This window comes from Arachis stenosperma, chromosome 4 (genome assembly GCF_014773155.1).
Source record: "Arachis stenosperma cultivar V10309 chromosome 4, arast.V10309.gnm1.PFL2, whole genome shotgun sequence".
In the NCBI taxonomy this organism is placed as follows: domain Eukaryota; kingdom Viridiplantae; phylum Streptophyta; class Magnoliopsida; order Fabales; family Fabaceae; genus Arachis; species Arachis stenosperma.
This window is the reverse complement of record NC_080380.1, coordinates 131,267,166-131,281,626: the sequence shown is the minus strand read 5'-3', so window position 1 is coordinate 131,281,626 and position 14,461 is coordinate 131,267,166. Positions and strand designations below refer to the sequence as shown.

Genomic DNA, 14,461 nt, shown 5'->3' with positions numbered 1-14,461 from the left:
CCGAAGTTCTAGAGTTTAATAATATCTTTAATAATTTTTTTATGTTCTCAAAACGTATGAATATGGTATTAAATATAATCAATCTTCAAGATAACGTTATTATAATTTATAATTGCACCATAATTATCCTCGCCTAAATAAAATGTTTTGAAAATTAAATAGGTAACACAACTAATTAAAATATTATGGTAAATAATTATATAGAGAGAAATACTAGAGGGATAATAAAATTTATTATGTTTGTATCGATTAAAAATATGTTGTTAAATTATTAGTCAGTTTGATTGACTTTTAAAAAAAATATTTATTTTTTTTATTTTTTTAAATTTTATTTTAATCGACAAAAATTATTTCATATTTAAATAAATTTTTTAAAAAGAGTTTTTAAGTATTCAAAATATCTTTTGTTTTATTTTTTTTAAAAGTAAGATATTATTAGGTTTTAAAAAAAGTAAATAATTTAGTTTTTAATAAAAATATTTTTTTTAAAAATGTATCCAAATATTTTAAATTGAATAAAAGCACTTTATTTTAAAAAAAAATAAAAAAAAAAACCAATTCAAACTAAAAATAATAAATTAGTTAATAAATAATTTAATACATATATTTTAGAGAGAGAAAAAAACAACAAATATAATATCAACATGAAATATTTTATACGATTTTTAAATAGTTTTGAGAACAATAATTAACTATTAAAATAATTAGCCTTTATATAAATGAATAATTAATTTTTTTGTATAATAAAATAATCAAAATGTTTACAAATTGAAAATTAACTATCAATTAATTATTATTGTAGTATTTGTATTTTTATTTATATAATCTATTGTAATTATATTATTTATAAAATTTAATTATAATTTAAATATAAAGTTATTTTGAATTTTTTTAATATCCGTATCGGAGAATAAAATGACAAAAAGCAGGTCAGCGGCCACAGAAAGGTTGGCCACCCAACACTGACTGTGTATCCTTAAATATCAAAATTAGTTTCGAGAAAAAAGAAAAAGCATCACTTTGATTTTCCATCTAACTTGATTTTTCACATACAAATTTACTATATTAACCATTGAAAACAGATTTTATTTCAAAAGAATAGAAAATAAAAAATTAATTGCCCTTCACGGACCTGAAATTGCTCTTAACTAAATTGCATTTATGGGGTTTAGCAATTTATTCAAAATTCAAAATAAAATCTTAAATATTCACTACCTACTTTATCGCCCTTATTTGCTTTTATTTCTTTTTTCACTTTAATATTTATTTTTATCTCTTTTTCAAGTTTGCTGTTCTAGTATTTGTTTATTTTCAGCTCTACCATTTTTCTCATTAAAAATTTTTCAATTCAAGAAATCAGGAAACTTAGGGAAGGAAAAAAAAAAGAAAACAGCCAACAGGTTTTCCGAACTCCTGAGAATTTTGTAAGTTATTTTTTAATATCTGGAGTTATTCACTATTTTTTTTTAGCTTGTTTCAGTAGTGAAAGTTCTTGAAGGTGCTGGAAAAAGAAATCTTAATACAAAGGTTACATCTTTAGAAGAACCTCTACTGAAGCCTCTGGAATCAAAGTAACAGGTCTATGATCTTTGCATTCTGAATAATATTCAGTGATTGAAGTTTTTTCATAATAGTAAACGTATAAAGAGATTTTTTTTTTAAAAAAAACTATTTCTTTTTTTCTAAATGATTTTATTTACTAATTTTTTTTCTTAGTTCCAGCTTTTTTGTGTTTCAAAAGTTCAGGCAAATGCTGGATAGGAAGCAGATTTATGCAAAAGGGTGTAGTTTGTTTTTTCTATTTTTGGAGAAGCCTTGGGTTGTTTTAGTCTTTTACATTCATTTTTTTTTGTGCTGGGGGATAAAGAAATATTTGTTGTGTATCAATGTGTGGTTTTATAAAAAAATTTGTATGAATGATTAGTCGAAAAATTTGTTATTTTTGAAAATTATAATATAATTTTTTTCAAAAAATTTTCCTCCATTTTATAGCTGATACGTTTTTTTTTTGCTGTCCTTTGTTAACAGGTCAGTTTCTGATTTCAGTGCTTGAAAACTTCAGAGATAATAAAAGCAGAAAAAAAAAATAAACCTAGAAATAAAATAACTTAAAAAAAATTGGTTGGTGATTTTCTACTCTACTTGCTGCACTTTTTTTTCTAATATGTTTTAAAACAAAAATAATTTAATGCACTGATAAGTTAGAACTGGATCTCTTGTTGATTCAGCTCATCTTCTTGTTAGCCAAAAGTTTTTTTTTTTTTTTGTTCTTATTTCTCCTCATCTTTGAGAATCATTTGATGGATTTGCGCTTTGGTCTTGTTGCATGCTTAATGAGGTTCAATAATCAATACATTAATGTGTTTGCTACAAAACACTCAACTTTATTTTGTAATGACATGAGTTCTGATGAGCCTTTTGATTTCTAAGTGTTTCTTTGTTCATTGCTTGCTTGCAGATGTTGGTTTGATTGTATAGACTTGGAGGGAATAGATTGATTAATAGGGATGGAGGCAAGAGAAGCTATTAGCTCTGGGGTTACGGTGATAGGGGCGGAAGCTCCCTCGGCATACCATGTGGCACCAAGGAGTGAAGCTCCGAGCCAAGTTCCTGGGCCAGATGCAGCTGCTAATGCTGCTCTTGGTGTTTCGCCGGTGAGTGTGGGATTGGATGGAACAACAGTTAAGAAAAAACGTGGTAGGCCAAGGAAGTATGGACCGGATGGATCGGTTAATATGGCATTGTCACCATTGCCAATTTCTTCTTCGGCTCCGTCTTCTAATGAATTTTCAAGCTTCCATTCAAGTGGCAAGCGGGGGAAATCGCGGGGTATGGAGTACAAGCACTCAAAGAAATTCGGAGGAGGGGATATTCTAGGTGGGAATGAAATTTGATGCCTTTAATGCTATTGTTTTTTAACATTTTACATGTTGGGTGGGTTTTGGTTTATTTATAAATACCTGAAAAAAGAAGTCTTTTTCATTTTAGAATTTTCTTTTGAAGTATGCAAAATTAGTTAATGCTCAACTTTGCCTTTTACGATGTTTCCATGCATAGAAAGTTGATTTGTGTTAGCAAGTGAAAAATAAGCATTTTATGTTCATTATATATTTATCTATTGTGTTTTGCTGATATCTATTGATGTTTATTTTCTGTAGGAGATTCCATGGGTACAAGCTTTATGCCCCATATCATTACTGTCAATGCTGGCGAGGTATACTCGACGGAAAGGGAAAAATATTGACTATGTTTCACTTTGTTCTACACCCATTTTTCATTTTGCTTGGTTATCGACGTTTCGTTTCATGTAGTTGGACTTATGCTGCATTTGACAAGAAAATGCATAATTATTCTCATTGTTTCAGGACATCACAATGAAGGTTATATCGTTTTCTCAACAAGGACCACGAGCTATATGCATACTATCTGCTACTGGTGTAATTTCAAATGTTACGCTTCGCCAGCCTGATTCTTCAGGAGGAACTTTGACCTATGAGGTGCTAATCTGAATCAGCTTATTATTATGTTTATGAATATATGTATATTATTCTCCATTCTTTTTGTGTTTTGAGTCCACGTTGAATCCTTGATTTGAAGATTTTGCTTGTTTTTGATGTCTGATTAAGGTTTTCAAACATTGTGGATTTTCATTTTATTATTGAAGTAGCTTTCTTTGGTGGTGCTAAAAATCTTATGTTTCGTATTTTGGATTGTTTTGTCCAGGGTCGTTTCGAGATACTTTCCTTGACTGGATCATTTATGCCTACTGACAATGAAGGAACTAGAAGCCGGTCAGGTGGGATGAGTGTCACCTTGTCCAGCCCTGATGGCCGTGTCTTAGGCGGTGGCGTTGCTGGTCTTCTTGTAGCTGCCAGTCCTGTGCAGGTAAGCACCCCCAACCATATTCCATGTCTACTATGATATTGGACGCCGCCGATAATTTACCTTAGTGTGCCCCCGGATTATAGGATTGAGAAGTACAAGGAAAACATCTTTGATTTGTTATTTATTGTTCCCAAAATTAAAGATTATACCAAAGGATCCCTAAAACTGAAGGAGGTTTGAAACTAAGGTTGCATGTTTTGCATCTTTTTCAAAAAAAGGGTGGTAAGGAAAGAGAGAAGAAAAGGGAATAAGGAAAATGTTTAATAGAGTGTGGCATGTGATGTAATTTACATAGCATGCAATTGCTATTTGATCTATGCAAGTGAGATTTTAGGTTGGGAAGATCTATCATTTATCTTCTGAAATCAAATAGATTCTTACTTTGGAGTTTGGACAAGTTATATGTTTACTTAGTTGACTCATGTTGCCGATTATATCAGGTGGTTGTTGGAAGTTTTCTGCCAAGCAACCAGCAAGATCCGAAACCAAAGAAGCAGAAGCATGATTACGCACCACCAGCAGCAGTTAACCCCCCGGCTGTTGCAGTGTCCTCTGCGCCGCCACCCTCAACTAACGGTGATAAAGAGGATGTCATGGGTGGGCACGTGATGCAACACAATCCCGGAGCCTTCAACTCTAGCCTCACTCCTCCCTCGGCCTTCCGAAGGGACAGCTGGGTTAACATGCATTCCATGCCGGACTCGATTAAATCCACCACGGATATTAACATATCTTTGCCTGATGATTGATTCGCGGCCACGTGGCATGTCGTCGTTTATTCTTGCTGACAACATTCATGGCTGAGCTATTTCACTTGATGTTTCTCTAAGGTTGCTCTCTGTTAATTATGTTAGCATTGTTTCAAACTTTTGTTGTCTTTTATGACCAATAGGGTGATGATGATGATATAGTTGGCAGTGTTGTAAGTTGCAGTTTAGGGTTTTACATTTTCCTTTGGTAGAGTTTAATCTCTGATTTATTTTTTCGGCTGATTAGGTGAATGCTGCATTGTGCAGTGTTTTTTATGATTAGGCTAATTAATTCGGATGTAATGATAGTTTGAATGCTTATTAATGACTTAAATTTGTTGAAGCTTTTGTGCCCTAACCTTAGCTTCTTGATATTTGCATTTGGGTCCTGATATGCTTTGTGATTACAGGTTTTAGAGTGTGCTTAAAAAATAAATACACTGCAATAGGTCCAATTTTATGGGAGAAACTTGTACACTCTTGAATATGCACAATCATTCCTCTCATGGAACCAGATTTTTTTTATTTCCAACAACATTCCTCTCAAATATGGATTCCCCTTCCATCTTATGCCATCAAGATGAACTTCACTGTACAATTTAACACCATACCTCGCTTTTCTTTTTCCCACAATTACCTAATTACCTTAGTCCTTTTGGGATAATCCTTTTTTTTTTGTTTCCATGGTATTTCCCAATCCGACATGTTAATGACTAATCTGTTGCGGTATTAAGCTCCATTTAAAGATTTGTCTCTGGCCAATGGGTTGCTGCATGTACAAGGCGGGGTTCGAATTTTCGATATTTGCTTAAGTGAACTAGTGAGTTAACTACTAAACTAACCCAACTTAGTTATTCTTTATATTTCTTTATTTGGTAGAACTAGAGCTGTTAAGTGAGTGGGCAGATTTGAGACAACTGAGTAATTGAAATATTGGGTTCACTATTTCTTTGCCTAGTCAATGAAATGCTAGTTTGATTGGACTCATTCTAGTTGATGAGTTAAATGGGTTGACTAGTTTGATTAAAAAAATAATGTCTTTTTTTAGCTAATATTTAGATAAGTCAAAATTTTATTATACATTTATATATTTTCATACCAAAATAAAGTCTAAAAGTATAGTTTTAAAAAATTATTAGTACAATAACGATATATATATATATATATATATATATATAACAAACGAGTCAATTCATGTCCTTTGGACTAGATTCCTCTTATAAACGAATCATATTTTACTTGCTTGATGAGTCTGAATTGACTCACAAATCACAATTCATTTTGACTAACCCGAGGTAGAACTTTAGATGTTCTCTTAAGCAAAATTATTCCAGTATTTGAGATCTCAACATAATTTTCTCAATATCCAGTATAAGTTGGTCATACTATACATTTTTATTGTTTCTAGATTTGATATTTAAGAGTGCACCAATGTGGGAGAAAATAAGTGGTCCTCTTTCTGTTTTTCTATGTTTTTTGTTTGAGCCGCATAACTACATAAGTAAGATCATCTATAAAAAAGAGTTTGTTATAAGTTATATCAGTCTCTAACCAACATAAGTTGGTCTAGTAATAATTTATTAGTTTGTTTAAACAAGGCTAAAACTTGTCCTAATGGCAAATATATTTGCATCCTAAAAGTACTATATGAGTTCGAACCTCTAGAGAGTATGTAATGTGTGTGTGAGCAGGGTGTGTGTGTTTATTGGCCCAAAAAAAAAGTGTTAGGATGACAAAAGAAAAAAGTTATCTATACCTACCTACCATCTCACATATTTCCTTTCTTAGATTTGACTCCTACCAACTTATAGGAAAATGCTAATTTGACAACTACAAATTAAGCAACAATTAATAACTAGGAGAGGAAAAATCATGATTGTTCTTACCATTGTCCCTTAAAATTCAATGAGGTCCTCTTTTATGACTTTGAAATAACTTTTGCAAGATAACGTTGAAATTCACGTCTATTACTTACTTTTACAACTCATCCATTTCCCTTCTCGAATGTGAGAACGTGTATAAAGCTCAAACTTGACAATATTATTGTAAGAGATGTTGCCTACTGTAGCCTTGCATTTAAGAGCCACATCAGACAGTTCAATTTGACTAGAAAATTGAACTAAAGAACAAGGAGCTCTGAATGCTACAAGTACTGTTTATGCTACCTAGTATCTAAGTAATAATTAATCTTGTCCTGGTTGTTGCCTGCAAATATTTGGGAGTGGTGGACAAAGGTTGACTGAGAAGGGTCGAATGCCCTTTTTCTATTCTTCGCTTCATTTATCACTTTACTTAACAGGATCATATAAATTTAATCATTACTCATGTTGGCTAATCTTGAGGTATAAATCACATTATTTAAAATTAACTGGTAATTTTTTTTTTTACTTCTACATGTAATTATGTGAACCCTTGTGTTGAGAGAGGACACACTTTCTTTTTTTTTGGACGCTAGGACACTCTTTCTTCATTCAAATCTTTTTGACTGAACAAATCAAGGGTCCGTTTGGTTTGTAATTTTTTTTTTCAAAATTTTGTTAAAAAACTAAATAAAAACAGACTTTTTTTTTATAAAATCCTTAAAACAAGAAATTCTAAAAATGAAAACAAAAAATAAAAATTCAAACCACAAGAAGCACTTCAATTAATAAAAAAAAGTTTACATAAACAATAAACTTCTTGAAAATGTTAGTTTAGAAAGCTTCATAGAAACAAAAACAAATCGAGATTAATAATTTATAAGCCTTTATTCCTTTAAGGCCTTCACATTACTCCCAATTTACATTTTTGGATAGTGGCATAGGAAGCATTCACATATTATGAGAGAGCGCAACCAATAAAATATTTGACAAATCATTTGCTAGCAACCTTGAACAAAAATTCCTCTGAACCAAACAGAAACTATTGTTATAGTTTGCAACTGGTGGTGTTGTTGCTACTAGCATTGTTGTATGCATGCCCATGGAATTCAGCTCAAAAGATGGATTTCGCTCACAAAAGCATAGAATGTTTTCATCCTGAAAATTGTTTACAATCCCAAGTGTTTAATTAGGTGATATGTAGAAGATTAAATATTTATTGTACTCGTTCTTCCTCGTGTATCGAGCTGATTTACTTCCTTCTTCCACACCCCATTTAATGGTAGACGGGAGTAAGTCGGCTCCATGGATGAAGGGAAGTGCATGACTCTTTGTAGAGAGAATAACATGACTTTCAAACACGAAGTATCGAAAACTTACAGCAGCAGGCATGGAGATAAACTACTTCAGTTCATGCTATTCCTCAGAAAGGCTCCATACCAAGCTGAAAACACATAAAGATCAGGGAGCTGTCAACAAAACTTTATCTTCGAAATAGTACACAACATAATTCTCAAAATGGAGAGCGAGAGAGATTCCAGTCACGATACCTTAGCACAGAAAGGACAAATAGCAAGACGGAATGTCCAACTTTAAATAACCGCATCTTTTTTTCCCAATTCAGTTTATTGTAGATTTCAGTAACATCAGCTAAATGCTCCTTTTTAATGTACCTGAGATATTAACTTTCAGGTCATAATTAACAATATAATGTAATGGAAAGAATGTGGACAGGTAATAGCTTATGCATATATGTCACTGAAATAGATGCTGTGTTTAAGATTACATAATCTCATAAAGGAATTAGAACTCTGCAGCACTGCAAATACCCATTTTTTAGGCCAAGATGTTCGAAACCGTGAATTCAACATTGCTAGTCGAAGTCAATTACAAGCTTAATATTCTTTTTATGGCAATATAGACTGTGTTAGTTACGCAGAAAGAAGGAAAAAAGTTCATGGATGAACGGTTGAATTTCCATCTCCAAAAACCTAAGCTAAACTGTGGCTTAATCACAACATTTTCAAGTCATCAAATCACCCCTCAAGTAGAAGTCCTAGAGTCTAGATGATCCTTAAAACAATGTTTTCACACCACACAATTTCATCCTCGTATCATATTCTTAATTAAATAAAAGAGTGTTGTATTCATTCAACTACAATATAAGTGTTGTCTTCCTACACTGCTCCGTTTGAAGTTTCATGTCAAAATAAAAAGGCTATTTTTACCTAGCTTATAAATAATCGAATACAGGGAATAACATATGCTTCTTTGGTTTTATTCAGGCTTGTATACATATACCAAGTTCAAGTAGGTTAAGTTTCCTTGGAAAATTAAACAAGTCTTGCTGAGGAGGTAAGAAAGACAAACTTACAATCTCACATTGTAATACATGCAAGGGAGTCCTATCAAGAATATAACCCAGTGTCCTGCTAATAGATTGGTGACGCAGAAGATCCCTTGGATGATGAATTCAGGCAAGATAACCTGGTTAATCCGAGACGTTGAATCATATGGGTTGATATAGTCAAACTCCAGGTCTACCAACATTATTAGCTACAATGAATGATTAGAGCAGAGTCAAATTATTTGTCAAACTCTAGCAGCAAAATTTGCTATCTCACACTTGTAGATGACACATAATATTTGAGGTGAGAGTTCATATATAGCAGTCGAATTCAAGGAAGCTCGATTTAAAATGAAAAACTAAGCCATTAATCTTCACATAGAGACAAGAATTTTTCTAAGTGATCATTTTCTCTCAGAGGTATGCTAAAGATTAGCTGAAATAAAAGAAGAAAACCAAAAGCAAAAAAGGTAAATGAAGCATAAAAGCTGTGATGCAGATCAATGATGCATTCAACCATATAATAATTGTTCAAAAACCATATACAATATATAATAATAACACAGTTAGTACTTAGTACTTACAACCAAATTCAGAAACGTTCTTTCAGTGTGATTTTTTTTTTAAGTCATCATTTACACTTAAATATTCTTTAAAAAAAAGAAAGAAAAAAATATATCAACACCAAATTCAACATCTAAATTCTAATGAACTAGAAGGCTTAAGTTAATCCTTTTAGAATTGAGGCCTTGTATGCTCAATAAATAATTTTATCCGTCCAAAAATTTGAATTTTTAAAATTTTTATTTATTGTTGTTCCTAATAGGAAGAACGCAACTCTAACAACTAGAATTAAAATGAAGAAAACTGAAATTGCCACATTCGATTCAACCACAATCCAAAAATAGTAATGCTGAACACGGTTAAGCATGGCAGCACGTAAAAAGTGATCCAGTAATATCAAGAGAGGGTATGAACATGACGAATGAATGGAATGGAATATTTTGAAAAACCTAAGAGAAAGTTGAGAAAATTGAATCGAAAATAGAGAAAGAGAGTGAGTAGCGTAAGGTACCTGGTAACCGAGAAGACCGAGAAGGGCCAAAATTAGAAGAAACGTGAAGATCCAATAAAACACTTCCCCCATAACAGCCACCACTGCATGCCTCTCTCTCTCTTCTCTCTCTCTCTGTTTATCTCTCTTCTCTCTTCTCTCTTCTCTCTTCTCTATTTGTTTTTTGGTGTCCCAAAAATACGAGAGAATTCATAAAAAAAAAAAACATAGAAAGGCTTTTTGTTCAAATAAGCTATGGCTTGAAAGATTTTTTAAATATTATAATTAAAAAAATTCAAAACAATTAAAATTTATTATTTTTTATCATCATTTTTAACTATCAATCTAACACTTCTAGTCGATACTTCTCCCGATCCGACATGAAAATCCGACCCATCAACTAAAAAAATATTATTTTTGAAAGGTTTTTTTACTTAAAAGTGATATTTTTTGTCAAAATATTTTTCAAAAAATAAAATAAAAAGATAAACGGGCTGGCCCGTTTAACCCATCGAGCTGGCCACAAACGGTTCGAGTTGAAAAATTATGACCCGCAAATAAAGCGGGTTTAAACGGTCTAACCCATTTAATTCACGAGCTTAACGGGTCGAGCCTAAATGGGCCGGACTAGCCCGTTTGACAGCCCTAATATGAACATAAAAGAAAATATACACAAATCGAGTACATTATGATCATTACGAACGATGATGAGAGAGCAATATTTGAGTGTAATTCAACTATGATGCTACGCTTTTTTGGTGTGGTTCTCTAGATGCGCTTAAGAATGTCATCTTGAGCAATATATGGGCAATTGGTTCGAAAAAAGTTGGCCAAGTAGCATACAGATTCCTATCAGCGCTGCCTAGTGGATGTTTTATTAATAGAACATTTTGGATTGAAGTTGATAAGCACGTCAGTATAATGTTTGATGTGAATGGTAGATTAATGACACAACATGTGATGGAGTTGTATGCAGAGGTTCGTGATGTATTTGGTGGGTTTGGGTCATCTTCTTCAATACCCCATGAAGTCCCGATCCCAACGAGGCCGATTCACTTCGCCGATCCGCGGGATACTGGTGATGTAGAGTTGAGCGAGTTTGATTCAGATTATGCTGTGGACTCTGGTTCGTCTACCGATAGTGAGTCATCCAGGGAATATGTACTGGATATCTGGTGCACGAAATTGTGATCACTACTTTTCACAACTCAAATAATTTCCGGTAATGAATCCAAAAACTTGGTGCTCAATACCATGGCATAAACACAACTTCGCACAACTAACCAACAAGTGCACTGGGTCGTCCAAGTAATAAACCTTACGCGAGTAAGGGTCGATCCCACGGAGATTGTTGGTATGAAGCAAGCTATGGTCACCTTGTAAATCTCAGTCAGGCAGACTCAAATGGTTATGGATGATATATGAATAAAACATAAAGATAAAGATAGAGATACTTATGCAATTCATTGGTGAGAATTTCAGATAAGCGTATGAAGATGCTTTGTCCCTTCCGTCTCTCTGCTTTCCTACTGTCTTCATCCAATCCTTCTTACTCCTTTCCATGGCAAGCTGTATGTTGGGCATCACCGTTGTCAATGGCTACAGTCCCGTCCTCTCAGTGGAAATGTTCAATGCACCCTGTCACGGCACGGCTATCCAGCTGTCGATTCTCGATCATGTCGGAATAGAATCCAGTGATTCTTTTGCATCTGTCACTAACGCCCCACAATCGCGAGTTTGAAGCTCGTCACAGTCATTCAATCATTGAATCCTACTCAGAATACCACAGACAAGGTTTAGACCTTCCGGATTCTATTGAATGCAGTCATCAATTCTAGCTTATACCACGAAGATTCCGGTTAAAGAACCCAAGAGATATCCACCCAATCTAAGGTAGAACGGAGGTGATTGACGGTCACACGTTCATAGGTGAGAATGATGATGAGTGTCACGGATCATCACATTCATCAAGTTGAAGAACAAGTGATATCTTGGAATAAGAACAAGCTGAATTGAATAGAAGAACAATAGTAATTGCATTAATACTCGAGGTACAGCAGAGCTCCACACCTTAATCTATGGTGTGTAGAAACTCCACCGTTGAAAATACATAAGAACAAGGTCTAGGCATGGCCGTGAGGCCAGCCTCCAGTGATCAAAAGATTCAAAGATCTCAAGATCTAATCTAAGAACTAGATGTCCAAAGATGAAAATACAATAGCAAAAGGTCCTATTTATAGAGTACTAGTAGCTTAAGGTTTACAAAGATGAGTAAATGACATAAAAATCCACTTCCGGGCCCACTTGGTGTGTGCTTGGGCTGAGCATTGAAGCATTTTCGTGTAGAGACTCTTCTTGGAGTTAAACGCCGGCTTCTATGCCAGTTTGGGCGTTTAACTCCCATTCTTGTGCCAGTTCCGGCGTTTAACGCCGGGCATTCTTGAGCTGATTTGGAACGCCGGTTTGGGCCATCAAATCTCGGGCAAAGTATGAACTATTATACATTGCTGGAAAGCCCAAGATGTCTACTTTCCAACGCCATTGAGAGCGCGCCAATTGGGCTTCTGTAGCTCCAGAAAATCCACTTCGAGTGCAGGGAGGTCAGAATCCAACAGCATCTGCAGTCCATTTCAGTCTCTGAATCAGATTTTTGCTCAGGTCCCTCAATTTCAGCCAGAAAATACCTGAAATCACAGAAAAACACACAAACTCATAGTAAAGTCCAGAAAAGTAAATTTTAACTAAAAACTAATAAAAATATACTAAAAACTAACTAAATCCTACTAATAACATACTAAAAACAATGCCAAAAAGCGTATAAATTATCCGCTCATCACAACACCAAACTTAAATTGTTGCTTGTCCCCAAGCAACTGAAAATCAAATAAGATAAAGAGAAGAGAATATGTAATGAATTCCAAAAACATCTATGAAGATCAGTATTAATTAGATGAGCGGGGCTTTTAGCTTTTTGCCTCTGAACAGTTTTGGCATCTCACTCTATCCTTTGAAATTCAGAATGATTGGCTTCTATAGGAACTCAGAATCCAGATAGTGTTATTGATTCTCCTAGTTAAGTATGATGATTCTTGAACACAGCTACTTTATGAGTCTTGGTCGTGGCACAAAGCACTCTGTCTTCCAGTATTACCACCGGATACATACATGCCACAGACACATAATTGGGTGAACCTTTTCAGATTGTGACTCAGCTTTGCTAGAGTCCCCAATTAGAGGTGTCCAGGGTTCTTAAGCACACTCTTTTTGCCTTGGATCACAACTTTATTTCTTTTTCTCTTTCTTTTTTCGTCTTCTTTTTTTTTCGTTCTTCTTCTTTTTTTTTCGCTTCTTTGTCTCTTTTTTTTGTATTCACTGCTTTTTCTTGCTTCAAGAATCATTTTTATGATTTTTCAGATCCTCAGTAACATGTCTCCTTTTTCATCATTCTTTCAAGAGCCAACCAATCATGAACCACAAATTCAAAAGACATATGCACTGTTTAAGCATACATTCAGAAAACAAAAGTATTGCCACCACATCAAAATAATTAATCTGTTATAAAATTTGAAATTCATGCAATTCTTCTCTTTTTCAATTAAGAACATTTTTCATTTAAGAGAGGTGATGGATTCATAGGACATTCATAACTTTAAGGCATAGACACTAAGACACTAATGATCACAAGACACAAACATAGATAAACATAAAGCATAATTTTCGAAAAACAGGAAAATAAGGAACAAGGAAATCAAAGAACGGGTCCACCTTAGTGATGGCGGCTTGTTCTTCCTCTTGAAGATCTTATGGAGTGCTTGAGCTCCTCAATGTCTCTTCCTTGCCTTTGTTGCTCCTCTCTCATGATTCTTTGATCTTCCCTAATTTCATGGAGGAGGATGGAATGTTCTTGGTGCTCCACCCTTAGTTGTCCCATGTTGGAACTCAATTCTCCTAGGGAGGTGTTGATTTGATCCCAATAGTTTTGTGGAGGAAAGTGCATCCCTTGAGGCATCTCAGGGATTTCATGATGAGTGGGATCTCTTGTTTGCTCCATCCTTTTCTTAGTGATAGGCTTGTCCTCATCAATGGGGGTGTCTCCCTCTATGTCAACTCTAACTGAATAACAGAGGTGACAAATGAGATGAGGAAAGGCCAACCTTGCCAAGGTAGAGGACTTGTCCGCCACCTTATAAAGTTCTTGGGCTATAACCTCATGAACTTCTACTTCTTCTCCAATCATGATGCTATGGATCATGATGGCCCGGTCTAGAGTAACTTCGGACCGGTTGCTAGTGGGAATGATTGAGCGTTGGATAAACTCCAACCATCCCCTAGCCACGGGCTTGAGGTCATGCCTTCTCAATTGAACCGGCTTCCCTCTTGAATCTCTCTTCCATTGGGCGCCCTCTTCACAAATGTCAGTGAGGACTTGGTCCAATCTTTGATCAAAGTTGACCCTTCTAGTGTAAGGATGTTCATCTCCTTGCATCATGGGCAAGTTGAATGCCAACCTTACATTTTTCGGACTAAAATCTAAGTATTTCCCCCGAACCATTGTAAGCCAATTCTT

At 34.4% G+C, this 14,461-nt stretch overlaps 2 protein-coding genes across 4 annotated transcripts; one reads left to right on the top strand and one right to left on the bottom strand.

Annotated features, from left to right (window-relative positions):
- Positions 1-1,032: 1,032 nt before the first annotated feature.
- On the top strand, positions 1,033-4,977 carry LOC130976887 (AT-hook motif nuclear-localized protein 7-like). Of its 3 annotated transcripts, none has more exons than XM_057901844.1 (7): positions 1,034-1,400; positions 1,481-1,578; positions 2,459-2,877; positions 3,159-3,214; positions 3,366-3,497; positions 3,724-3,885; positions 4,326-4,977. In XM_057901844.1, exons 3-7 carry the CDS (start codon positions 2,508-2,510, stop codon positions 4,632-4,634), a joined length of 1,029 nt encoding a protein of 342 aa, XP_057757827.1. In that variant the 5' UTR covers positions 1,034-1,400; positions 1,481-1,578; positions 2,459-2,507; the 3' UTR covers positions 4,635-4,977. The 3 variants fall into 3 exon arrangements, with proteins under 3 accessions (XP_057757829.1, XP_057757827.1, XP_057757828.1); XM_057901845.1 differs by having other exon boundaries at positions 1,471-1,578; XM_057901846.1 differs by lacking the exon at positions 1,481-1,578 and having other exon boundaries at positions 1,033-1,424.
- Positions 4,978-7,317: 2,340 nt separating this feature from the next.
- LOC130976279 (protein cornichon homolog 4-like) lies at positions 7,318-10,121 on the bottom strand. Its single transcript, XM_057901100.1, has 5 exons — positions 9,916-10,121; positions 8,868-9,049; positions 8,044-8,166; positions 7,874-7,937; positions 7,318-7,651 (listed from the first exon to the last, which is right to left on the bottom strand). Exons 1-4 carry the CDS (start codon positions 9,985-9,987, stop codon positions 7,910-7,912), a joined length of 405 nt encoding a protein of 134 aa, XP_057757083.1. The 5' UTR covers positions 9,988-10,121; the 3' UTR covers positions 7,318-7,651; positions 7,874-7,909.
- Positions 10,122-14,461: the final 4,340 nt, after the last annotated feature.